Genomic DNA, 26428 nt, shown 5'->3' with positions numbered 1-26428 from the left:
AATTACAAAATTTATTTTTTTGTAAAAAAAAAAAAAACATTTAACAGATGAAAACTGGGATCCTATCTCAGTACCACTGAGGCTATCACCTTATTGTTTTTGAATAATTACTAAAACAGAATTTGTAAAGAAAAAAAATGAATTAGATCCAAAGGAGCTAACAGTAAACATGTCTGTTGCAGCACAGATCATCATTAGAATTTCTTTTATTATGTCTTCAGTACAGGGGCCATAACAGGGGCCAGGACACGATCTACAGGGGCACTGGCCCCCGTTGGCCCCTGTCTGGCATCTCCCTGAAATGAGTTTTTGGAACTTGGGATGTCTGAATTGGCCAGTTTCAATTCCCTTCTTTTTTTACTCAGTTTCAGAAGAACTCCCTTTAGCTTGATGAACCAAGCAACTGCACTCTTCGATTTTTGCCAGTCTAAGAAGAATGCTATTAATTGAGCAGTGGCATTAATCAATGGAGTCTTCTCTAGTTCTGGGTCATCAGTAGTCATACTGAAATCCATTGGAGGGTTGGGCCATTTATCTTCAGATTCCCACAAAAATGTAGGGCTCTCCATCCATTTTTGGTTCGAAAGGCTGTCAACCTTAAACCCACGGGAAGCATCATCGGCAGGGTTTAAAGACGAAGGCACATGTCTCCACATGTATTCATTTTTTTATATATTTGAGAACAGATGTGCTGTCGGTCCAAAAGCAATCTTTCTCCAATGGCAGCTGAAGTTTTGAGTATGTATGTTATTCAGTCTAACGGCTATAACAGCAGCTGTGAGCTCTAGACATGGAATAGTAAGAGGTTTGAGAGGAGCTACTCTGGCTTTGCCAAATAAGAATGATAAATGAGCTCTCTCTAGCTGGGTTAGGGTTATCGTTTGATGTTACTTCACTTTTTACATGCATACCTATAACCGGCAGTGGAAACAGTCAGGACACTTCTTGAACAAGATAGCAACTTAAACAACAGGACTCATTTCACTCCCGACCAGATCTGCACGCTACTGGGCCTTTGTCTTTCCACATTTTAGGTATTTTTGAGGTATTTTTTACAGACAGAAGCATGGTTGCGCAATGGGATCTCCAGTATCACCAATTGTAGCCAATCATTACATGGAAGAAATGGAAAAGAGAGCTTTAGACACTTTCAATGGAATACCACCAAGCCACTGGTTTAGATACGTGGATGAAACTTTCATCAAAATCCAGCTAAAGGAAGTGGAAGCTTTCACAAAACACATCAACTCTGTTGAAAATTCACCAGAGAGGATGCCGAGGACAACAAACTACCCTTTCTGGACTGCCTGGTGAGCATGGCAGGAGATGGAAGCCTAAACATTGAAGTGTATAGGAAACCTACTCACACAGACCAGTATCTTCTTTTTGACTCACACCACCCACTGGAACACAAACTCTCAGTCATCAGAACCTTACAACACCGGGCAGAACATGTCCCCACTAAAACAGATGGGAAGCAAAAAGAACAGAAACGCATCAAAGATGCTCTCCGAAACTGTGGATATCCAAACTGGGCTTTTATCAAATCAGCAAGGAAATCCAAAAGACACGCAACAGAAGACAGCGATGGGAAAATTAAACACAAAAACATCACAATCCCTTATGGTGCTGGAGTGTCTGAAAAGCTCAAGAGGATTTTCTCCAAACACAAGATCCCAGTACATTTCAAGCCAAACCAAACCCTTAAACAGAGGCTAGTGCATCCGAAAGATAAAACCCCCAGACCGAATATGAGCGGAGTGGTATATGCTGTTCAGTGCAGCGAGGAATGCTCTGATCTTTATATTGGCGAAACCAAACAACCTCTCCACAGACGCATGGCCCAACACAGAAGAGCGCCCTCATCTGGACAAGACTCTGCAGTACACCTACACCTGATGGACAAAGGACATTCTTTTGAGGACCAGAATGTTCACATTCTGAGTAAAGAAAATAGGTGGTTTGAGAGGAAGGAAGCCATCTATGTTAAGAGAGAAAAACCAAGTTTAAACAGAGGAGGTGGACTCAGATTCCAGCTTCCAAAAACTTACAATTCAGTTGTAGAGATGATCCCTTCCAGATATCAATACACCCCCCACCCCATCACAGAAGAACAAAGCCCCTCCCTGCTCTGGTGAACAATACCTCCTTAACGACCGACCCTCAGAATCATAGACAGGTTTCAGGTATTACAGGCTATCAATGGAACCAAACAACCCATTCATCGGTTTCTATTTGCATGTTTCAAAGCGATTCAAGGCCTTAACTAAATAAGACTCAAACTCACTGCGGATCCAGACATTTGAATTGAGAAAGCTTCCTGGAGAGGTGGAGAAACGTCTTAACATCTTGGAAACCAAGTCCAGTGGATATTTTTTGAATTTTTACGGAATGGCCTAGATGACTGGGAATTTTCATCAGCATAACACTGTAATAGTTTGTATTAATTTTGTGAGCTTATTTAACTTTTTTTTTCTTTCACCTTCTAAGTTACCTTTTTTCACCATGAAAGCCTTCGCTATTAATTTCACTTGTCTTTTTTCAGCCTCCCATTGAGGATTTTCCTCTTCACCCACAATGTTATTGTGACCCTCCTGATCCAGGTCAAGGTTTTCCTCTCCTGCCATGATGGCCGACAGTTTTTAAGCTTATTTGTTCCCAAATTGTAGATTGTTAATTATAGAGAGCTCTCTCTTTGTTTTAAGCAGTCTTCGGTCTGCTACCAATGCATTGGATTTAAGTTTGGACCTTTGTGTGCACACAAAATAATAATAATGGCCATTCATAGATATCAGCGCTGACTCACATACCCCAATGATGTGTTGGCCTGCATTGATGATGTCGGAAAATTTTTATTTCTCTGTTATATATTAATTTATCCTATTTACTCACTATAAAAGTTTTTACTCAGTCTGTTTCACCTTGAAGGCAACACCATTCTCTGCCGGATGGTGTTTGTAGACCAGACATTGCTTCTTCCCATAACAAATTTAGATTCTTTCTCATGTTTATTCATAACATGTTACTGTTTAACCAAAGTGTCTGTAATTTGTTTTGACTCTGACTACTTTTTCATTGTTGTAAGTAAGGGGGGACGAACGCTGCTCATGCAAAACAGAGCAGAATGCTGCCATAAGGAAAATTGGCTCCTACAGTTGTGTTCGGCATTAACTCTCTCTGAAGTCAAATGCTCCACTTGCTGTAATTTTTTCAGCTTTGTGCATGTTGGCTGCTTGAGATCTGAAGAGCATGGATCCTTCATGTTATAATCTGGCCACCCATTGACGGATCATAACATTGTCTTATTTCATTGTTTTCAATCTTAATTAAATTGTTTTTTCATTTTTAAATAAAAGAAAAAGTTAAAGATAAGCCTGAACACCACCTGAAATCTTGCCTAGGGTGTTAAATTGGTTAGGGCGAGGCCTGACACAAACTCTCCTCATAACATAACCTACTTGGCGGAGGTCGTTAAAAATTAGCATATTGCTGTTTTTTTTTTTTTTTCCTTCTAACTTTTAGGTTTAAGAGGGAGAATTATGTCAGGCTTTTATGTTTTATTGAGAAAGCTGCTTATCACTGACAAGATACCACAGGCTCTGCAAGAATTTATCTAACATTATTCCTTTTACTTTTTTTCTCAGAGTGAAAACCGGTTATACAAAGAAACTGTCATCTTCACACCCACACAGCCCCCCAAGCTACAAACATACATATTCATGTCAGGTTTTCCATCCTGACAGGTTTCAAAGTAATTTCAGCATCCAACCTTTTAGAGCTACCTTAGGTGCACCCTCAGCTTTATATTCTACTTTAGTTTTCCAACAAGCTAACTGATAAAACAGATATTTTAAATAGTTAGTGGAAATAAAACACAGGACAGCCTCGTCTGTATATATGTCATTTATTGCTCCTGAACTGTGCTTCAATGGGAAAACATCAAATGTAAAGCAAAGAGTTAATTTTTATACGTATTCAGAGCAAACCTTTTATTTTCAGGCTGTTTGAATCACTGATGCATCTCAAGAAATTGTTGGGTTTTTTGTAACTAAACAAATGCCTGATGCTCTAGACAATTTCTATCTGCGACTGCAGCAAAGCACAATTTTTTGATCATTGGAATCCCTCTCTTTTAACATGCTGAACACCATTGCAATGGTTATTTTCACTACTGTATTGGCCTGATCTACAAATACTTCAAACAATAAGTTAGTAGATTAAGGTGATTTCTAAAATCAAATATTGGACATTTCTAGATCATTGTTAAAAAATAATTCATCTCATCAAGATTACATTTTTGGAAATTGGGGCAGTAATAATGATACATTTTATTTAAAAGTGCCTTATCAAAAAACACCCAAGGACACTGTACAGGCAGATAAAACATTAAAAACAGGAAGGTAAAAAGTACAAGCATAAAGGTGCCACAGAAAACAAAACAGCTGGAAGTAAAATAAAGCCAAAGGAAGAAACAATATTGGAGTGATGCATATGAACTAGATGGGATAAGACTGTCTGAACAGGAAAGTTTTGAGTCTGGATTTGAAAAGAGGGAAGGAGTCCAGAGTACGGAGATCCGGAGGGAGGAAGTTCCAGAGGTGGGGAGCAGAGCGACTAAATGCCCGGTTCCCCATTGTGACCAGACGGGCCGAGGGAACGGAGAGCTGGAAGATGTGGGAGGATCTTAGGGAGCGGGTGGGGGTTTTAACGTGAAGGAGATCTGAGATGTAAGATGGAGCCAAGCTGTGGAGGGCCTTGGATGTAGTTAGGAGGAGTATGAATATGATTCTTTGTTTGATGGGGAGCCAGTGGAGTTGTTGCAGGATGGGAGTGATATGACGAGAAATGGGGGTCCGAGTGATCAGGCGTGTTGTAGAGTTTTGGAGGAGCTGTAGTTTCTGGAGGGACTTGTTTGGAAGGCCAAAAAGAAGTGAATTACAGTAATCGATGCGTGAAGTGATGAGACTGTGAACAGGAATGGCGGTAGCAGTAATAGTATTTATATTTAAACAAAGTTTTAGTGTAAAATCCAGGAATGGGCATCTCTTAGTATTTACTAAGATTAATAAAATGAATAAATTGATAGTGTTATTAATAGAAAACTAGAACTGTTTCTCTGGGGTGGGGGTGGGAGTGAAGGTGTCAATGGTGGTTACCAGGGTTTTCCAGTCTTGGGGGGCCTAAAGAGCTCTGCTGTCCCATAAGGGGAGATTGATTTGAGGAAAAAAAATGTAGAAAAGTAAATACAAAAATGCGTCCAACATTTAGCCCGCTTCCGTGGCTGTCTGTTCATGTGGAAGCTCATTGGTAGAATTGACAGAAAGAAGAACATTTGAAAACGATTCACACCCTTTTGTCCCCCGGAGGGGGGGGACATTTCAAATTCCTACAGCAGTCTTAAACACTTCATAAGTACATCATCAGACATCTGTTTTTACCCCAAATATAGCGCACCCATCTTGCATATTTACACCCTTTCCCAAACCATGCGTGTGTGAATGTATGCGTGTCCTAAGTGTGTCTGTTTGGCTCTGATTCTTAAACAGGAAAGAGATGTTTCCTGTTTTTGCCAAGATCTCTTGGCTCAATATCATACATGTAGGTCATCGGTTAAGATCTTTTTTTTGCCAAGATTCGTGACCTCTGCTTCCCAATGTTTCTGTGTGCTAGGGTTCAAACACTCTGTGCACTACATTGTGTGTTGCTATTTCGTATTAGGCCATCATTCATCACCTAAATTCTCTTCTGCATACCTATGAGAATTAGGTGTTTCTGAGTTAACACGGATCAAAAATAAGCAGCAGTCACTCCTGCAGATAAAGGACGATATATGCTTGTTACTGTCAGCTGTCCCCATCAGGGGCCTGTGCATCTCAGAGAAGCCCATTCATTTCTCACACTAATGGGATATAAGCACAGCTCCACTACTTCCTGAACTTTGGCATCTCTCTCGTTTCCTGTCTTCTATTACTGTACAATCTGATCAATCCAGGTGTGACTGGCTGGTTACTGAGGTTATTTTCTTTCTGGCATCTTCTAACCTCTGCCTGCTGCACCTTACAGGAGTTTTCAGTCAGTCTGTCAGATTTTATCGTAGTCTCTATAACTAATGGCAGCTGCAACCTTGTGTTCTTGTCTTACTTTTTATTGATCAGATTGGTTTGTGTGACATATGGGGCTCCTCAGATGGCTTCCTTAACCCCTCTCTCAAACCATCAGTCTTTCTTGGCCAGAATCTGGATGTTGTTGTCCTCAAATAGGTGTCCTTTAGCCTTCAGCTGTGAGTCCTGTCCTGAGGTGGTGGTCCTCTTGTGTTGAGCCATGCTCCTGTGTGGCATTTGCTTGGTACAGTTGTTAATTGGTCCAATGTACAGGTCTGTGCTGTGTTCATTTCAATGCCGTAGACCCCGTTGTCAGTCTTGTTTCTTCATGTCTTATTTTTGGACTGAACCAGGTTTTGTCTCAGGGTGTTGCTGTGTTACAAGTTCACAGGGTGCTGGGTTAAAATCCTCCTGAGTTTTTCAGAGACTTTAGCAACATCTGGTAGGATGTTCCTTCTGTTTTCTTGTTGATGTGGTCTGTGAACGTGTTGGTATCCTTGGTCTTTATTTTGACCCTTGTGTCAGCCATGTATCTGACCCAGTGACTGGGTTTTGTTCCCATGTAGGAGTGTAGAGCTCTGCTTTCCACATATAAGTTTGCCACTATGGTAGATTCAGGAGAGACCATTGCACATGTTGTGCTATATACCATGGTCATGGTCATACTTTTTGGACATTGGGAACCAGTGTCCATATTTAATCTTGACAGGATGACCAGAGGAGAACATGCAGCTTTGGTGACTTCTGCAGCACAAAACATGACATGACAAAACAAAACATTTTCAGTCTGCTTCATCACCTGAAAAGCCTTTTGGACGAGAGGCAAAAGGTCCTTTAGAAAACTGACCATGAGCTGGATCATCTTAACAGATATGTCCCGCCACTAGTTCATAGTATTGTCTACAAAGTAGGGATGACAACCTGCTTTTTCCAGTGGTTTCCCAAACAGCAACAGATGAGTTGTTGCGGTTAGGGTGTGTCGCTGGGGTATTTTTATGACGCTTAATAATCTATGACTATATCTATGATGGTGCATGTTGCTCGGAGATCAACTGACAGCCTTTGCAGGATGGACCTTGCCTCTCTCCTTATGACCAAACCAGCTCCCTCCACAACCCTATGTTTGGAAAAGGATGACAGGTAAGGCTTCAAGGAACTGTAGTCACTTCCAGGTAATAGATTAACTTTTTTAAGGCCTCTTCATCACAGCGTGCTGAAAGGCCTAAAATAACTGACAGAATGGTTGGGCCTCTCATTATTGAATCATTTGTAAAAACAGGTTTTGTTTATGTTTCAGGTGCTGAGACACGACCAACAGAAACAAACCCCAGCGTTGCACAGACACACCCTAACTGTAATCATTCATCTGTTGCTGTTTGGTAAAACATTGGTGACAGCTTTTCATCAGATGTTGTGCCAGAAGTTTTTAAACCTGTATTTCAACTTCTAACTAAAAACCTAAGCCTGACCAACAGTATTTACTGACAGGACTTTCTGGAGAACAAAAACATTTCTAGATAAAGCTATTTTCTAAGGCTTTTATCTTGGTAGGATAAAACCACAAAGCTTCCTTTTTCATTCAGAGATAAAGTGAAAGAAGGTTAGGAGTGGCCCGATACTTTTAATCATTTGACAACAGGGCGTTTTTAATCACTCTACTCATTTTTGTCTTTTTTCTCCTCTTGCTGTTTGAAGCTAAACTTACCACCTGTTTATGGGGGGAGGGGGTGTATGGTTGTTTATCTTGTATGTCTCTGTTCCTCTGGCATAGATGGTCGACCAATGACAGCTGATTAGAATCACTGGGCCAAATAACAACCCAGCACTGATTAGCAGCTACAGACTCTGCATGGATGGATCTTTGACAAGATATGAATCACTTTGCTCCAGGGCAACCTGACTACCATGACCTACTTACATTTTAAATTAACTGAAAATAAGCACAATTTATTCTATTGTTCTGCATTAACTCTTGTAGTTCACCAAAGTGCAGTTTCCTTCTTAAAAGTGTTACATAGTAGTCAAAGTATTTCACTAAACTGGACGCATTAAAGGTCTTAAAATTGCAGGTCAGTAACAGGTTTGTTTCAATATCATTCTTTTACAGAGGAGAAAGTTAAAGGAGAAGTCATAGTTGCGTTTGGAATATTTGTATTATTCACGTGTGCACTTGTTTCACAGTAATATTACCTACCTGTTAAATATTAAGACTAATGTTTTCCCCAGCAGTTTATGAAGTTAAGACAGTTTTCTGTCATCATGCATTTGGATTGTCCCTGACCTAGAACGCTGTATTGTGTTGATATGATAGGAGCCCTCGAGTCTCCATATTTACAAACAACATGTGTAGAATGCAATGATAATTTGGCAGGGTGTGACCCTGGAGATGTATAAAATCCTTCTTTAACTTTTATTCTGGGCTGAATTCCTTTACACATTTATGTTAGGACCTTATGGACATTACAACAGAGATATATATCTATTTCACGTTTGGTATCGCATAGAAACCTTGTGCATCTTGAATAATTAAGAACAACGACTACAGTCTACCTCCTACACAACTCAAAGACAATATTAGTTAAAATAATAGTTATCATAGTAGTTACAACCAAAGAACTCCCCAAGAAAATTTTTGAGGTGCCTACTCAGGTGCTGCCACACCTGGTGGTGACTGCTGGTGAGTATATTATTTAGGCTTTTACTTTGTAGAGTATCTGAAGGTGTAGCAGGGCTATGTCTTTAGCATAAGGTCAGACTTTGGAGTTATATGAAATCCATTTACAATTGTTTAATCTATCTTTTTCCTTTTTATTAGGTTAGTAGATGCTTTATTAAAGTAGAATTGGGTGAGCTTTATTTTGAAATAAAGACTAAGGTTTTGAAAAGTCTAATTTCAAGAAATTGGTTGAGTTTGGGTCATAATGTTGAGCTATATGCTGCAATAATATCTGTGTATAATGAAGAGGCTTTTATTTTGTAGTCTTTGGAGTCTCACTTTGAAAGTCTAGTAGGGTTGTGTGTTAAGGAAAGGCTCACACCCTGCCGTGGCACTTAATCAATTTTCAATTTTTGAATTAGTCTTTTTCGCTCTTGGTAGGTCAATAGATGTTTTAATAAAGTATAAATGGGAGACATTTATTTTTAAATTTGAAGAGGGGTGTGTTTTGAAAAGCCCCCAAGAGTCTAATTTTAAAAAAAGGTTGAGTTTAGGTCAAAATTTTGAGCCATATGCTGCAATTAATACCTGTGGAAGGAGTATAAAATGTCATTGTGAAGCACCAATTAAGTAACAGAAAATTCCTACTATAATGAAGTAGAAATAAAACCCAGAAAATTAAACAGATGAAAAGCAAGCAAAGGACAGATCAGGTGGTAGGGATTGAAGAGAATGACTGAATGTAAGAAAGGGATGCCATTTTTTTTAATTGATCAGAACTGCCTTTAACTGAATCTCTGATCTTTTCCAGCTTCAGAAGAGACATGGTGTCATGAGCCACTAGATCAGGGGTCAGCAGCCCAAACAGTTTAAAGAGCATTATTCGATCAAAAAAACAAATCTGTCTGGAGCCGCAAAAATCTAAGTCTTCTATCGGACATGATTCTAGAGTAGACTCTGGTGCAGACACAAAACGAGTCAGGAAGCGTTTAATGATGTTTATTTGGAGATTTTACAGAGAGTTTTGTCCGGTGTGGGGGTTTGGAGAACTGAGACTTAGACTGGAACTGCACGGGAAGAGAGATCAGTTAGAACTTTCGCATGAGGAGCTGAGTTTTTAAGAGAAGATGCTCATTTCTTACAGTTCCTTGGAAAGAGGAGCGGATGGGGAGGAGGTTGGTGAGCCCACAGGGATTCAGTTTGGCTGAGATGGGGTTCATTGTTGGGATCCTCAGGCTTGCCCACCAGAGGGCGCCGAGGATCCTCTTCTGCTCTCTTTGTCTTTTCCTTAGGGCTGGAGTCACTGTCAGGTTCTGGAGATTAACCTCTGCCTCCAGCAGAGTGCGCCGTGGGTCCTCCTGAGCTGAGCCTCTCACACACCTGTGGCTGATCTACTAATCAGGAGGACCACAGTATTTAAGCTACCTTCAGACCTGGATTCCACGCCGCAGTGTTGATCTTAGTTGGAATCCTGTCTCTTCGTGAAAGCTCTGGATGAGCTTAACCTCCTGTTTCCTCGTGAAAGCTCTGGATGAGCTTAACCTCCTGTTTCCTCGTGAAAGCTCTGGATGAGCTTAACCTCCTGTTTCCTTGTGAAGCTCTGGAAGAACTGTCTCTCTGGCAACCTGTCTCTGGCCTGCAGCTCTGGGAGAGTTGCATCATAGGAAGCCAGTCCCAAGCCTGACGCTCTAGGAAAGCTAACCTGCTAATCTGCCCTGGTGAGCCAACCCAAGAATTCTACGTGGATGCTACCTGACGACTTCCCCTGTGGAGTTTCCCTAAGAGGTTCCCATGTGGATTTCCCCTGTTGTTTCCCTGCAGTGAGCTGGAAGCTCAAATCCAGCCATCTCCCTTTCCCCGCACAGACCCCAGCGAATCAGTCCCCTGCCTGAACTGTGATTCATGTGCTTGAGCCTTTAATAAACTCTTTGGACTTTTACCAGTGCTTCCGTGTGCGTTCTGCATCTTGGGCTTACTCTCTGTGACACTCATCATGACAGAACACTGAGGCCAAACACAAAGCCCGGCAGATCACTCCCGTCGTAGCTCTGAGAAACAGGACGCTCCTACTCCTGATCACACTCAGTCCCTCCGTGAGTTAAAATCCCCGTTTTACTCTAAGAAAACAACCGTTTCAAGATCCCACGGGCTTCGTGGGAATCGCAAGATGGCGCCTGTTCAACTTCCGGTTCCGGGTCCGTCACTTCCGGAATTCCGTCCGTCACTCCTCTGTCAAGATGATAACCCTCCTTTCTGGTCAGAACTCATTCCATCGTTTTCGTCACCCGGTCCTCCTCTACCTGAGAGATTTTCTGGTAACCCAAGTAAGCTCAAGGGATTTCTATTTCAGTGTCGGTTATTTTTTAGTTTTCACGCTTCTAATTTTCGTTTTGATAAAGATAGGATAGCCTTTATTATTTCTTTTTTGTCTGGTGAAGCCCTTGAATGGGCGGAGACCAAATTTCCGCTAAATTTCCGAGAAAGCTGCACTTTTGAGAATTTCACCCAGGAGTTAGAAAGAACTTTTAATCAGGTCACATGGTTCTCCGTTCCTCGCTACCTTCTAAATGTAAAACAGGGTAATAGGACCGTTGCTGAGTTTTCCTCTGATTTCCTTGAAAAAGCAGCCGTTTCCGGGTGGAACGAGTCTGCGCTCCAAACCACTTATCTCCTAGCTCTAAACGACCCAGTCAGAAATAAGCTATCATTTTACGATAAACCAACTAACCTTGAAGGCCTCATAGAGCTAGCCATCAGATTAGACATCAAACTGCCAACTAGACCCAGAGCCGTCTACCCTCAGTCTCAGGAGTCCAGTTTCCTTCGTCACCAGGTCAGTCTCAGCTCTAATTTACTCGATCGTCAGTTAGCTCCGTCTGTTAAAGAACTCAAGATTGGCCCATCAGTTACACGTCAAACAGCTAGAGATCTCCGCCAGCCTGTTCAGACACCCGAATCCGTCACCTTAGTTTCAAAACCTGTTTCCATGCCTGATTACCTAGCCTCTGAATCAGTAATCCATTCTGGAACCCTTATTTTTCAAACAGTTAGCCTCTTGCCAGAATCAGCCAGTAACCCTGTTAACTTAGCTCCAAAGACTCCTCGGCGTAAGAAAAGGCGTCGCCTTAAGCCAGCTCTGTGCCGTCTAGAGACCCCTGGGCCAGCTCTGTGTCGTCCAGAGACCCCTGGGTCAGCTCTGTGCCGTCTAGAGACCCCTGAGTCAGCTCTGTGTCGTCCAGAGACCCCTGAGCCTGCCCTGTGCCATCCAGAGACCCCTGAGCATACACTTAAGAGGGCTTCAGAGAATGGAATTGGTGAAGGAATGCCTCCAGGAGCCCCTCAGCAAGGGCCACAAATCGCCAAGAGCTCTCTACAAACGCCTCACGCCTCCTCAGAGACTGAACTTGAGCCTCCATGGTCGTTCCCTCCAGCCCCTGAGGATGAACCACAGTCGGTGGTGTTTCCTGTTTCTGAGGTGGAGCCACAATCGGTGACCTCCCCAGTTCCTGAGGCGGATCCTCAGTCAGAGGGTTCGCATGTTCCTGCGTTGGAGCCACTGTCGGTGGGCTCCCCTGTTCCTGATCGGGAGCCGCAATTGGCGGGCTCCCCTGCTCCAGAGCCGCAATTGGCGGGCTCCTCGGCTCCAGAGCCGCAATTGGCGGGCTCCTCGGCTCCAGACCCTGCTCCAGAACCGCAGTCGGCGGCCTCTTCAGAGCCTCCTCCAGAGCCGCGGTCGGCGGCCTCTTCAGAGCTTCCTCCAGAGCCGCGGTCGGCGGCCTCTTCAGAGCTTCCTCCAGAGCCGCAGTCGGCGGACTCTTCAGAGCCTCCTCCAGAGCCGCACTCGATGGTTTCCCTAGAGCCTCCTCCAGAGCCGCACTCAATGGTCTCCCCAGAGCCTCCTCCAGAGCCGCACTCGATGGTCTCCCCAGAGCCTCCTCCAGAGCCGCACTCGATGGTCTCTTCATCACCGACCCCGTGGCAGACCCCCAGAGTGTCAGCCTCGCCCTCGACCCCGCTGCCGGCCACCTAAGACTTTGCTCCGTTGCCGGATCGTAGGCCGGCCTCCTGAACCTCAACCGTGCCTCCGGCCCGGCGGTGGTCTCCCTAAGACGCTGTTCCACCTTCATCTCAACGGTCGACCTTCTGAGCAGCAACTACGCCTCTGCCGTCGGCCCCACGGTAGGCCACCTGAGACTGTGTCCTGCAGCCGGCCCCACGGCAGGCCACCTGAGACTGTGTCCTGCAGCCGGCCCCACGGCAGGCCACCTGAGACTGTGTCCTGCAGCCGGCCCCACGGCAGCCCACCTGAGACTGTGTCCTGCAGCCGGCCCCACGGCAGCCCACCTGAGACTGTGTCCTGCAGCCGGCCCCACGGCAGGCCACCTGAGACTGTGTCCTGCAGCCGGCCCCACGGCAGGCCACCTGAGACTGTGTCCTGCAGCCGGCCCCACGGCAGCCCACCTGAGACTGTGTCCTGCAGCCGGCCCCACGGCAGGCCACCTGAGACTGTGTCCTGCAGCCGGCCCCACGGCAGCCCACCTGAGACTGTGTCCTGCAGCCGGCCCCACGGCAGCCCACCTGAGACTGTGTCCTGCAGCCGGCCCCACGGCAGCCCACCTGAGACTGTGTCCTGCAGCCGGCCCCACGGCAGGCCACCTGAGACTGTGTCCTGCAGCCGGCCCCACGGCAGCCCACCTGAGACTGTGTCCTGCAGCCGGCCCCACGGCAGCCCACCTGAGACTGTGTCCTGCAGCCGGCCCCACGGCAGCCCACCTGAGACTGTGTCCTGCAGCCGGCCCCACGGCAGGCCACCTGAGACTGTGTCCTGCAGCCGGCCCCACGGCAGGCCACCTGAGACTGTGTCCTGCAGCCGGCCCCACGGCAGGCCACCTGAGACTGTGTCCTGCAGCCGGCCCCACGGCAGGCCACCTGAGACTGTGTCCTGCAGCCGGCCCCACGGCAGGCCACCTGAGACTGTGTCCTGCAGCCGGCCCCACGGCAGCCCACCTGAGACTGTGTCCTGCAGCCGGCCCCACGGCAGCCCACCTGAGACTGTGTCCTGCAGCCGGCCCCACGGCAGGCCACCTGAGACTGTGTCCTGCAGCCGGCCCCACGGCAGGCCACCTGAGACTGTGTCCTGCAGCCGGCCCCACGGCAGCCCACCTGAGACTGTGTCCTGCAGCCGGCCCCACGGCAGGCCACCTGAGACTGTGTCCTGCAGCCGGCCCCACGGTAGGCCACCTGAGACTGTGTCATTTATGGCTTGAGAGCTCCAGAGGGTGGACAGGAAGGTGAGCGTTCGTGGATGGACTGAGTGGAGAACCAGCTTGAAGAAAGCAAAGCTTCCAGGAGAGAAGGAGGAAAGAAGGTGAGCTTGAGTCTTTAAGCATGTGGTTCAGTAAGATGAAGCTAGCAGGTAGGTTACCACTATGTGGAATTTTAACCGACTGGCGTCCATCCCAGATAATCCACTCCTCTAAATACTGCTCCCTGATTGCGTCCAATTGGAACCAGCCCGAGGCTTGTCTGGGCTGGAGTCTCTGAGGAGGAAAAGGTAAGAAAAAACCCTGACACAGCTCAGCACACAATCATGTGGACCAAACACTATCAGCCTCGTATGGTAGTGTTAAAACACTAAGAACATTCTAAGTGTTTTATCCCACTATAGAAAAAGACTATGTGGGCTTAAATATAAAATAAGCATTTATGATTAAATATTTATCCTGGAGCAAATGTCAGGGGACTCTGCTGAACCATATTTGGTGCTTTAAGTTCCATTACAATATTAATATATTAGGTTTTATTGCATTGATGAAAATTCGAGAAGAGATTTTGGGTGTTATTTTTAATTTGAGGGAAAAATTAAAGAAAGTTTCCATCCCTGCATCAGAGCGCTACCTGTTGGATCTATGAACGGTTTTCGATGCTTGCAGCCAAACTAGCAGCAGTAGTGGAGTTTGGAGATGCAATCCACTGCTTCAATCCATCTTTGTTCTCCTCTAATTTATCCAGAAGTTCTGCAATCGCTCTTTTTCTCTCCCTCCCAGCTTGGTGGTGGGCTCCATATTTAGCCTTCCCTGGAAAAGCCTTTCCTAATGACTCTTTTTATTATTTGATTATTTGCATCTTCCAGTCCACTTGGCCTGTCAGTTTAATGTCAGACCCTGTTATCACCATGTTCATAATATATGGAGCTTGATTGTAATAGAATAGTCACTCTGCATCCCCAGTGGTGATGAGATCAAATTCAGTCTGTAGGTCAAAGTTTAAGGGGGCAGGAATCGCGTTGTTTCTATTTGGTGATACAGTAGCAGCCATTCAAAATGGCCCTTCCCAGTCAAAAGCCAGTCCAATGGCAGCCCAATGCCAGCAAAATCACCTCCAACTTCCAGCCACTGACCTTCTCCTGGGCCTGCATAACTGTTTTACTCTGACTCCACCCTTTGGCTAAGTTACAGGGTCTGCCCAGGAGATGATGCTTCGCTTTAGATCCTAATGTCCACAAATCATGACAGAATATTTTAATACAAAGATTGATGTTAAAAATAGGAATTGTCGGGGACCAGCCAAGGACCAGCCAAGGGCCGGCCTAGGACCAGCCTAGGACCAGCCAAGGACCAGCCTAGGACCAGCCAAGGGCCAGCGGAGGACCAGCCAAGGGCCGGCCTAGGACCAGCCAAGGGCCAGCGGAGGACCAGCCAAGGGCCAGCGGAGGACCAGCCAAGGGCCGGCCTAGGACCAGCCAAGGGCCGGCCTAGGACCAGCCAAGGGCCGGCCTAGGACCAGCCAAGGGCCAGCGGAGGACCAGCCAAGGGCCGGCCTAGGACAAGCCAAGGACAAGCCAAGGGCCGGCCAAGGACAAGCCAAGGGCCGGCCTAGGACCAGCCAAGGGCCGGCCTAGGACCAGCCAAGGGCCGGCCTAGGACCAGCCTAGGACCAGCCAAGGGCCGGCCAAGGACCAGCCTAGGACCGGCCTAGGACCGGCCTAGGACCAGCCAAGGGCCGGCCTAGGACAAGCCAAGGGCCGGCCAAGGACAAGCCAAGGGCCAGCCTAGGACCAGTCAAGGGCTGGCCAAGGACCAGCCAAGGACCATCCAAGGACCCTTCAATGAAAGTGGGGACATTTTGAATGTCTACTGCTGTAACTTGGCTTTGAACTGGCAAACAACAAGTTGGAGGGCAGACTTCTGCATCCAACGACTGTAAGAGATACCAGTCCTTCCTCAAGAGTTTAGAGACTTAGCTGTGGAGTCGTCATCCTGCTGGAAGCAGACTCCCTATCATGTCAAGCAGACATGGAGGACTCTACCAAAGCGCGGGATCGGATGGGTGTCCAAAGTGAAAACAGTGAAACAAAATCTGCAGTTCTTGTTTTTGAATCAAATGAATTATGAGTGAATCTGTTTTTCTCTCTATGCAATCAGGTTTTAAATATCATTACAATTACAGTCTCCTAACAGAAAAGGAACCTTGTGTTAATGTAGGTCTGCTAAACTACCCATCATTTTAGTTCGTCAGCTGAATCTTTTGTAATGAATTATGCTTCTGACTCAGAAAACAACTAAAATAATAAATGTACTTTTTTTTTGTTCCTTTTCATTTTCTGTCATTTCATGCTCCGTCCTTTTGAACCTTGCAGGTGTTCAACCCTCGGGCCATTCCTGTACTTTTTAAAGTTTACAGCTGACACACCTATGAGAAACATGCAAGCATGTGACAGTTAGAAGCTCAGAGCATTAATGCGGCACAGAAGTGAAACAGTTGCTTAATATGCAGCCATGGAAGGGGTGGGATTTACTTTGTAAAAGCCTGATAGCCCCAGTTTTAGCTTCCAGTTTGAGAAGGTTAAGGTGACTCCATGCAGTCATGAGTCCATTAACTTCGTCAGGAATGAAACTGCTATTTCTAACAGTGCTCTTCTTGGTGAGTCCAAATAATCTAATTGCTCGTTACTTTAACTTTGATCAACTATGACTCTCTGCACTCTGAGATTAATGGTTTATTTTTCAACAGACGAGACTTTCCAGAGTAAACTCCTCATATCAAAAATGCTAAATGCTCTTTTCTTGTTTGCTCAATTTAAAGTCAAACAAACCTGTTCTCTCATATTAAAAAGAATGTATCCTATCAGACAGTCAAAAACGTTCGGAAAATGAGTAAACATGTCTTGAAATAGCTGTATTTACTTTCAATATGAGAAGGAAAATAAGATGATCTGACAATGGAATTACCATTTTTACCCTTAAAATAAGATATTAAGATATTATACACTTGAAATAAGAGACTGCAGTTTATGTTCTCTTATTTTAAACATACATTGTCTTGTTCCAATGGCAAAGTGTCTCACCTGCTTAACTCAAGAAAAAATGCTCTAATTTAAGAGAAAGTGACTGAGTTAGATTTTTTTTTTTGCAGTGCAATCACAATCCTCTGAAACAGTTCTGTAAGCGCCATCTGTATGCAGAAACTTCTTCTAAAGAAGCGCGATAACCATTCAGCGATAAAATCGCGGGGCTAAAGCCAAATTTTGTCTGTCCCTACAGAGCATTCGGCTCAGAACCTCTGCAGGATTCACAAGCAGCACTAGAATCTAAAATGCATAGGAGCTTAGATCTGATTTCCAAATGCAGCTTTTTATGCGGGTGGGATTGGATCTAACATTAATTAAAAACATTTATTGAACCATAGAAATTATGAATACTAGCTCTATATGTTCTGCTGCAGACAGTTTTTCTTCGTTTTGTGCTGCATGCTGTTGGTTTAGGAAGCCTTTCTTTCTCTTCTTTGACTCTGATGGATTAATGTCTGTGTTTGTATTCGTCTTCCAAAGAAAATCACAAAAAGGATGAAACATAAAGCATGTCTGACTGATTCTAACTTTCTCTGTGCTTCCTGTTTGCTTTAAAAAAGACCAAACGTGGACTCAATGCATCTGCAACACTCAGCAAATTATCTTTTAAACAGAATCTGAGACTCCATTTGGTTTCTGAAGGGTTTTTGTTTTATTGGCTGTTTTATTTTGCTTGTTCTTGTATGCATTATCTGATCATTTCTAAACTACTGTGTTGAGAAAGGACATTTTTTAAAATTTAATATATGTGACTGTGCCTTTTATTGAATGTTTTAAATGTGGACCCCAGGAAGACTAGCTGTTTGCCATGGCAACAGCTAATGGGGATCCTTATTCAAAATGAAAAATTACAAAAAATGTAAGTGGATAAAACTGTTGGTACCCTTCATTTAATGAATAACCAACCATGGTCACAGAATAATCTGAGCAGTGAGCTGCCATTGTGTGGTGCCCAGTGAGCAGTGTGGGGTTAAGGGTCTTGCTCAGGGACCCAGAGTGGCAGTTGGGGATCAAACTCACAACCTGAGGATTCAAAGTCCTATGCCCTAACTACTAGGCTGCCACTCCCTTTGAAGTTTATAAAAGTGTTAATAAGAAATATAATTTTATGAAAACAAAGAGATGAAAGTCAGACGTTGCTTTTCAACTATGCTTGATTATTTAAAAAACAGACCTCTTTAGAAATGATGGTTCCCTGAACTTCATCTTTAGTTCCCAGCCTTCATAGTCAATCTCTGCCATGATTGGTTTCTGTTCCTGTCAATCAGCCCTCTGCTCCGCCCAGCAGCTATTCTGCTCCACTCCTCATCCAGGAGTCTCAGACTGCCTTTCCTGTTTCAGCTCCTTCCTTAGATGCTGATAATAAATGAGGAAGTTATGTCCCCTAAAAAAGCCATTGCGCCTCGGGGGCTTCCTCTCGGTTCTTTTCCTGGGAGCAAGTTATTTACTACTCTTAAACTCAAACTGGGTAAAACCATATAAAAAGGACAATAAAACAGGAATAAAAAAGTAACAAAGTTTATTCCAGATCAGGTCGTTACAGGACAGAGAAAGTGCTTGGAGCTGCACAGCTGTGGGCTCAAAAATCACGTCCGCGAGCGTCCAGCAAAGATTGAGCCCCGAAAAAAGGTCATCTCCTGCTTCTTATAGCTCATGAGTCTATGTGTTGCATCAGGTGGATGTTTAGCTGTCCGTATCAGAAACTGACACGCCATCCATGTCTTGAACTTCATGCAGCTTGCCTCTATGCTTCAGGGTTACAGATAGCTCTCCTCTATCAGTCCGGCTCCAAGATGTGCCCATATCCTGTGTATTTTTAAAGACACAAAGGCTGTCCTGATTAGATGACCTCCGTACACACAGTGACATCCACAATGTGAAGGAAGGCCTTCTACTCTGTCTAATCTGGCTAACAGAATAACAATGCACATGATGTATAGAGAATAAACCTAACACTGAGTATGATGAAGCTCCGGGCTCCTGGGGGCCCCTTCAGAACAGTCCAGTGTTTTCCCAGCTGTTCTCGGCTGTTTTTGTGTTTTGGCTCCTTATCCTGATGAAGACCCATGAGCTGCTTTTGAGACCAACCTTTCTGACCCTGCAGCACATTTCTCTCTACAATAGTCTGCAGATTGCATTGGATCCTGCAGAGATTCAGATGAAGCAAAGTAGCCCAGAGCATAACAGAGCCTCCTCCATGTCTCACAGTAGGGCAGCAATCTTTTCTTGATCTGTAGACATGGAGCTGATGGTTTGTCAGGTCTAAGCACCTAAAACCTCATACATACATACAGGGAAAGAAAGAAAGCACAGAGACAATTAATTCAGTTACTCGCGAGGAGAATATGAAGGAGACTGCAGAGTTTACAAATCTCCAACCCACTCTGCAGTCTTCAGCTTTCTCCTCGCCTTTTATTGAAGAAAAGGGGATGTCCCTAATTACATCAGCTGAGGTTTAACTAAAGGGAAAGGGGGAAACAAAAGGATCTTACTTTAAACCTCAGCACATATGTTAAAACAAAGCATGTGGTTGTTTTACAATTGAATTGTTCCAAGAACACATGTTTAGAAGAAACATGTGATAGAGGATGTTCAGGTCTCTTTTACAACCCAGCATGGGATAGAGGATGTTCAGGCCTCCTTCACAACCCATCCGTTGCATGACCTTTATCTGGAACAATCTTAAGCAAGAGTTAATAAAAGATGAATCACACATTATACATCATAATAGTTCATTAGAACACAACCCATGAAACACAAAGAAAGTAAGAGTATAAATAAAATATTTCTAACATGGTTGTAGGTAAAAAGCTCCATGTTTGTCTCCTCTGTCTGTAGGATGTTCTCCCAGAAGCTTTGTGGCTTGTTAACACGTAGTTTGGTGAATTCCAGTCTGTATTTTTATGGTTTTGTTATCAATGGTTCCTTCTTTGGCGTCTCCCATTAAATCCACAACAATGATGATAATGATGTTCCTGCAGCTCCTTTGATCTCTTTAGTAGCTTTTCTGGGTTATTTTGTTTCCGTTCCTATTATCGTCTCTCTAGATTCATCATTAATTTCCTCCCGCAGCCGAGTCCTTTCTAATCTCCTGAGACAACTCTTTCCATGGCTCCCTCTGGTCCATGTTCAGTGTGGTACACACCGTGTCACCAAACAGCCCAGTGACTAGCTGTAACCCTATAGAGGCCCTCTGACTGATTACTATATGGTGGGAACCTGTGATGCTGATTAGTGGATGTAACGTGTCCCTTTGATCACATTATTTTCAGTCTTTTCTAGAGGAACCATCTTTTTAGTCCAGGTCTGATTCAGGAGTTTATTTTTTTTATAATGTTATTAAAGCTTGGCTGGAAAGCAATGTCTGATTTTCGTTAACATATTTTCATAAATTATTTTTTGACAGGGTCAAGTTATTTTTAAGACCATAGTTGCTTTTTGACCACCAGGTCATGGTCTTCCCCCAAAACTAAAAGGGGTGAGTCTATTTCAAAATGAGGGGGTGACCCTGTTACATAATCTGCAGCATCAGCAGTACGATCAGAGCTCTCAAAAAAATTCAAAATCAATCCACTGGAATTTGTTTCCAAGTTTGAAGACGTTTCTCTTCCATCCAGGAAGATTTTTCAATTCAAAATGTCAGAAATAGCGTTTAGTTCCAGGTTTTATCCAGCAGCCCAACAAAGCCTGGTTTTAGTTTAGAAAACATGCAAATAGAAACGGATGAACGGGTCCCCCCCTTTGGAATGGGGGTCATTTGGCTTCTTTGTTGGCCTGCAATGCCCCATACCTGTATATGTCTCTGAAAGGGGGGTCATTAGAGGGAATAGTTGGCCTGGCTGAATAGGCGTGGTCCACTTTACTGTAAATGGGTTGGGGTTGCGATAATAGCGGGAAGGAATCATCTCTATCGCTGCACTGTAGGTTTTTGAAGTCTGAAATCTGAGTCCCCCCCCCTCTGCATACACAAAAAGCAGACACCATTCTGCTCAGATTGGGTCTGAGAGTTTGGGAGGCTTTGTTGGGCTGCTGGATAAAATCTGAAACTAAACGCTATTTCTGACATTTTGAAATGAAAAAGCTTCCTGGATGGAAGAGAAACGACTTCAAACTTGGAAACAAAGTCCAGTGGATTGATTTAACTTTTTTGGAATGACTCTGACCTGGATGACTGAGAATCATCAGCACGATCAGAGCTGCTGTAAGATTAGCTGATGATGATGAGCTGCATGACTACATCAACATTTTATAATAAATGCTGCTAAATGTGATCACATCCATGGACCAATTACAGTATTTTAAAATATCATTCTTACATTTTGTTCCAGTTTTTCCAAAATGTAACATTTCCTCTCAGAGGCGTCAAGTAACAGTTCATTTAACTTTGTTACCTTAAGTAGAAATATTGGCTATCTATGCTTTACAGAAGTAATTATTTTTCAAACAACTTTTTACTCCTTACATTTTAAAAATATTCTTGTTACTTTTGTTTCATTCAAGCTCCTTTTTTATTATGGCCTTTTGGTCTTAAAAAAAACCCATCAAAAATAATTAGCATCATCCAGACAATTAATTTCTTTGTGGTTGGACACGGCGCTGCCCCAACTTGTTGCTCACCACATACCAAAATTTTACAGCAGCACAGCATGCCGTTTAGTGATGATGAAAAAATCAGTGAAAAGAAAACATTTCAAAGCTGTTTCTTTGGTTACAGACATCTGTATTTTTTTACTTTACATTGTAAGGTTAAAGTAATGCTGATTAAAATATGTTTTAATTCATTCAGAATTTTAAAGTCTAACCATAGAAACTCATTTAGGTTTTTCATTACGTGGTGATTTTTTTTAATACAGGCACTTTAACTCTGTTTAGTATTCTATCATATTCACAGGTTGGATAGTCTCTGAACCATCAATGGTTTCTTCTTTCTAATCAGGCTCATTTGTCAGGTTTAAGTTACAGCAACCTTTAAAGTGTTAATAAACAGCTTTTATTAAACCAACTTTCCTTTTTTTTGCATAGTGTTGGATTTGGATATTGAATGTTTTTATTATCTGTAGGCAAAAAAAACCCATCATTATTAATAGACATAAAGACTGAATTAATCTAAATAATGTCTTTATAAATAAATGTTTTAATAATATTGTAACTATAAGGAGAGTGTGAAAATGAGCCAAAGGTTTTTTCATTTCAAAGATATTGTACTAATCTCAACAATGGAATTTCTGTTTCAGGTGATTGTGAGTGTTGATGCAGAAGAGAAGAAAACTAAAACACTGAAGAGAACCAAAAGGAATTGGATCCTTCCTCCTGCTAAATTGATGGAGAACACTGATTACAGCCATTTGAAGTATATTGCAAAGGTAATTGACTTCACTTCCACATCATTTAAGTCACTATGGGGTCAAAAAGCAAAGGGAAACTTTTAACCTAAAAAAAAAAAAGCTTTAAAAAAAAAGTTGTACCGTCATAATTAAGCAATTACAGATCAAAGGAAGGTTAAAAAAGGTTTATTGAAAAATAAGGAACAGCAGACAGGTGATCAGGGTAGGGAGTCCCGGTTCCGCAATAGAAGAGTGGAAGAGTAGTTAGTGCTTCGGGGGATCTAGTAACAGATCAGTTGATGAGTTTATTTGGATGAGGAAGCTTACAGTTTCAGTAATAAAAGACAGAGGGTGGTCAGGCAGGTGGCAGATCTGAGGAGTCTTCAGGTGAGTGTTTGCAGGAGTGCAGGACCCAGAGCTGCAATGTCAGGACCTAGATGTTTACTGTCAGGACCCTGGCTGCAGACCTACACTGTTTGGAACCAGACCTGCACTGTCAGGACCTAGACCTGTATTATCAGGACCCTGGCTGCAGACCTACACTGTCAGGACCTAGACCTGCACTACCTGGACCCAGACCTGCACTGTCAGGGCCCAGATATTTACTGTCAGGACCCTGGCTGCAGACCTAAACTGTCTGGACCCAGAGCTGCACTGTTATGACCTGGCTGCAGACCTGCACTGTCAGGACCTAGACCTGCACTATCAGGATCTAGTGCTGCACTGGCAGGATGCAGAGCTGCACTGTCAGGAACCCGAGCTGCACTGCTAGGACCCTGGCTACACACCTACACTGTCAGGACCCAGAGCTGCACTGTCAGGAACTAGACCTGCACTGTCATGATGCAGACCTGCACTGCCAGGACCCTGGCTGCAGACCTACACTGTCAGGACCCAGACCTGCACTGTCAGGAACTAGACCTGCACTGTCATGATGCAGACCTGCACTGCCAGGACCCTGGCTGCAGACCTACACTGTCAGGACCCAGACCTACACTGTCAGGACCTAGACCTGCACTACCTGGACCCAGACCTGCACTGTCAGGGCCCAGATATTTACTGTCAGGAGCCTGGCTGCAGACCTAAACTGTCTGGACCCAGAGCTGCACTGTTATGACCTGGCTGCAGACCTACACTGTCTGGACCCAGGCCTGCGCTGTCAGGACCTAGACCTGCACTATCAGGATCTAGTGCTGCACTGGCAGGATGCAGAGCTGCACTGTCAGGAACCCGAGCTGCACTGCTAGGACCCTGGCTACAGACCTACACTGTCAGGACCCAGAGCTGCACTGTCAGGAACTAGACCTGCACTGTCATGATGCAGAGCTGCATTGTCACGACCCAGTGCTGCACTGCCAGGACCCTGGCTGCAGACCTACACTGTCAGGACCCAGACCTACACTGTCAGGACCTAGACCTGCACTACCTGGACCCAGACCTGCACTGTCAGGGCCCAGATATTTACTGTCAGGAGCCTGGCTGCAGACCTAAACTGTCTGGACCCAGAGCTGCACTGTTATGACCTGGCTGCAGACCTACACTGTCTGGACCCAGGCCTGCGCTGTCAGGACCTAGACCTGCACTATCAGGATCTAGTGCTGCACTGGCAGGATGCAGAGCTGCACTGTCAGGAACCCGAGCTGCACTGCTAGGACCCTGGCTACAGACCTACACTGTCAGGACCCAGAGCTGCACTGTCAGGAACTAGACCTGCACTGTCATGATGCAGAGCTGCATTGTCACGACCCAGTGCTGCACTGCCAGGACCCTGGCTGCAGACCTACACTGTCAGGACCCAGACCTGCACTGTCAGGACCCTGGCTGCAGACCTACACTGTCAGGACCTAGACCTGCACTACCTGGACCCAGACCTGCACTGTCAGGGCCCAGATATTTACTGTCAGGACCCTGGCTGCAGACCTAAACTGTCTGGACCCAGAGCTGCACTGTTATGACCTGGCTGCAGACCTACACTGTCTGGACCCAGACCTGCGCTGTCAGGACCTAGACCTGCACTATCAGGATGTAGTGCTGCACTGGCAGGATGCAGAGCTGCACTGTCAGGAACCCGAGCTGCACTGCTAGGACCCTGGCTACAGACCTACACTGTCAGGACCCAGAGCTGCACTGTCAGGAACTAGACCTGCACTGTCATGATGCAGAGCTGCATTGTCACGACCCAGTGCTGCACTGCCAGGACCCTGGCTGCAGACCTACACTGTCAGGACCCAGACCTGCACTGTCAGGACCCTGGCTGCAGACCTACACTGTCAGGACCTAGACCTGCACTATCTGGACCCAGACCTGCACTGTCAGGGCCCAGATATTTACTGTCAGGAGCCTGGCTGCAGACCTAAACTGTCTGGGCCCAGAGCTGCACTGTTATGACCTGGCTGCAGACCTACACTGCCTGGACCCAGACCTGCACTGTCAGGACCTAGACCTGCACTATCAGGATCTCGTGCTGCACTGGCAGGATGCAGAGCTGCACTGTCAGGAACCCGAGCTGCACTGCTAGGACCCTGGCTACAGACCTACACTGTCAGGACCCAGAGCTGCACTGTCAGGAACTAGACCTGCACTGTCATGATGCAGAGCTGCATTGTCACGACCCAGTGCTGCACTGCCAGGACCCTGGCTGCAGACCTACACTGTCAGGACCCAGACCTGCACTGTCAGGACCCTGGCTGCAGACCTACACTGTCAGGACCCAGACCTGCACTGTCAGGACCCTGAATGCAGACCTACACTGTCTGGACCCAGACCTGCACTGGAAGGGCCTAGACTTGCACTGTCAGGACCAAGAGCTGCACTGTCATGCACTGCGGATATGTCTTACATTGTGGGAAAACCTCCTTCAGGGAACATCAGATAAAGATGTCTGATCCTCCTCAGCTGACTCCTCTAGAGGAGAAGCAGCTCTACTCTGATTCTCTCCCTGATGACCCAGCTCTCCTCTCTCTAAGGGAGAGCCCAGCCCCCCTGCAGAGGAAGCTGGGATCAAGGATCTGGTTCTTTGGGTCCTGATCCAGATTAATGACCAGAGGTGAGGCTAGGAACGTAGACTGATCGCTAAATCAAAGCGTTGCCTTTTCTCTAAGCTCTCTGAACCACGGCAGATGGAGCAGCATCTGCATTATAGCAGCAGCACCAATCCATCTATGGATCTCCACCTCCATTCTATCCTAACTTGCTTGGCCCTCAAACCGTCCGGCACCTCCAGACGGGGAAGCAGGGCTTTAATAACACTGTTTTCATTGGAAGCAGGGAGCTAGTTGAGGATCTCCTCAACCTGGTTTATGTATCCTCCCTGGGGGAGGCAGAGTTGGTGGTCTCCGCGCCAGACCCGTTCACCATCACCCAGACTGAAGTCAAAGAGGTGGTCAAAAAATTTCATGTTGGCGGGACTTCAGGGATTGATGTCTCATAGATTCTTTTCTCTGAAACAGTCCTGGATGAGAGAAGGCAGACTGTGATTTGGCCGAGGTTTTTTTAGAAGGTGCAGCCTTTTACTGCGCCAGAGAGGTCACATTTAATGGACTCCAGCTGTGGATCCGGTCCCCTCTGAGAGCTGCCATAAACTTGCTGGGAATTAGTCTCTTTATTTATCTCTAGGTAGTTCAGTCTTTGTTCCAACATAGTGGGCCACTCCAAGGTGATACAGTAATAAATAAAACTCTTTTCTCTGAGAAGGATATTTGAAATATGTTGTCTGTTTTGGTTTTAGATTCGGTCCGACAACAATGATCATGGAAAGCCGGAATATTCCCTGAAAGGACCCGGAGTTAATGAACCACCTTACGGATTATTTAAGGTGGACCAACAAACCGGATTCATAACAATCACTGGAAAGGTGGACAGGGAACAATACCCGTACTTCAATGTGAGTAGAACGATGTAAAACAATTCAATTCACTTTATTTATTTAGCACTAATTCACAACACGTCATCTCAGGTCGCGAGACAATTCAATCAGATCATCCAGGCAGGTTCTATC

At 45.0% G+C, this 26428-nt stretch overlaps 1 protein-coding gene across 1 annotated transcript; it reads left to right on the top strand.

Annotated features, from left to right (window-relative positions):
• Positions 1–16560: 16560 nt before the first annotated feature.
• Positions 16561–26354, top strand: LOC119780332 (EP-cadherin-like). The gene is made up of 3 exons (XM_038280349.1): positions 16561–16680; positions 22342–22470; positions 26159–26354. Exons 1-3 carry the CDS (start codon positions 16624–16626, stop codon positions 26330–26332), a joined length of 360 nt encoding a protein of 119 aa, XP_038136277.1. The 5' UTR covers positions 16561–16623; the 3' UTR covers positions 26333–26354.
• Positions 26355–26428: the final 74 nt, after the last annotated feature.

The sequence above is a fragment of the Cyprinodon tularosa genome, unplaced genomic scaffold (assembly GCF_016077235.1).
Source record: "Cyprinodon tularosa strain WSP-4 unplaced genomic scaffold, ASM1607723v1 ctg1026, whole genome shotgun sequence".
In the NCBI taxonomy this organism is placed as follows: Eukaryota; Metazoa; Chordata; class Actinopteri; order Cyprinodontiformes; family Cyprinodontidae; genus Cyprinodon; species Cyprinodon tularosa.
The sequence above is the reverse complement of the archived record's forward strand: the minus strand, read 5'-3'. Positions and strand labels throughout refer to the sequence as shown.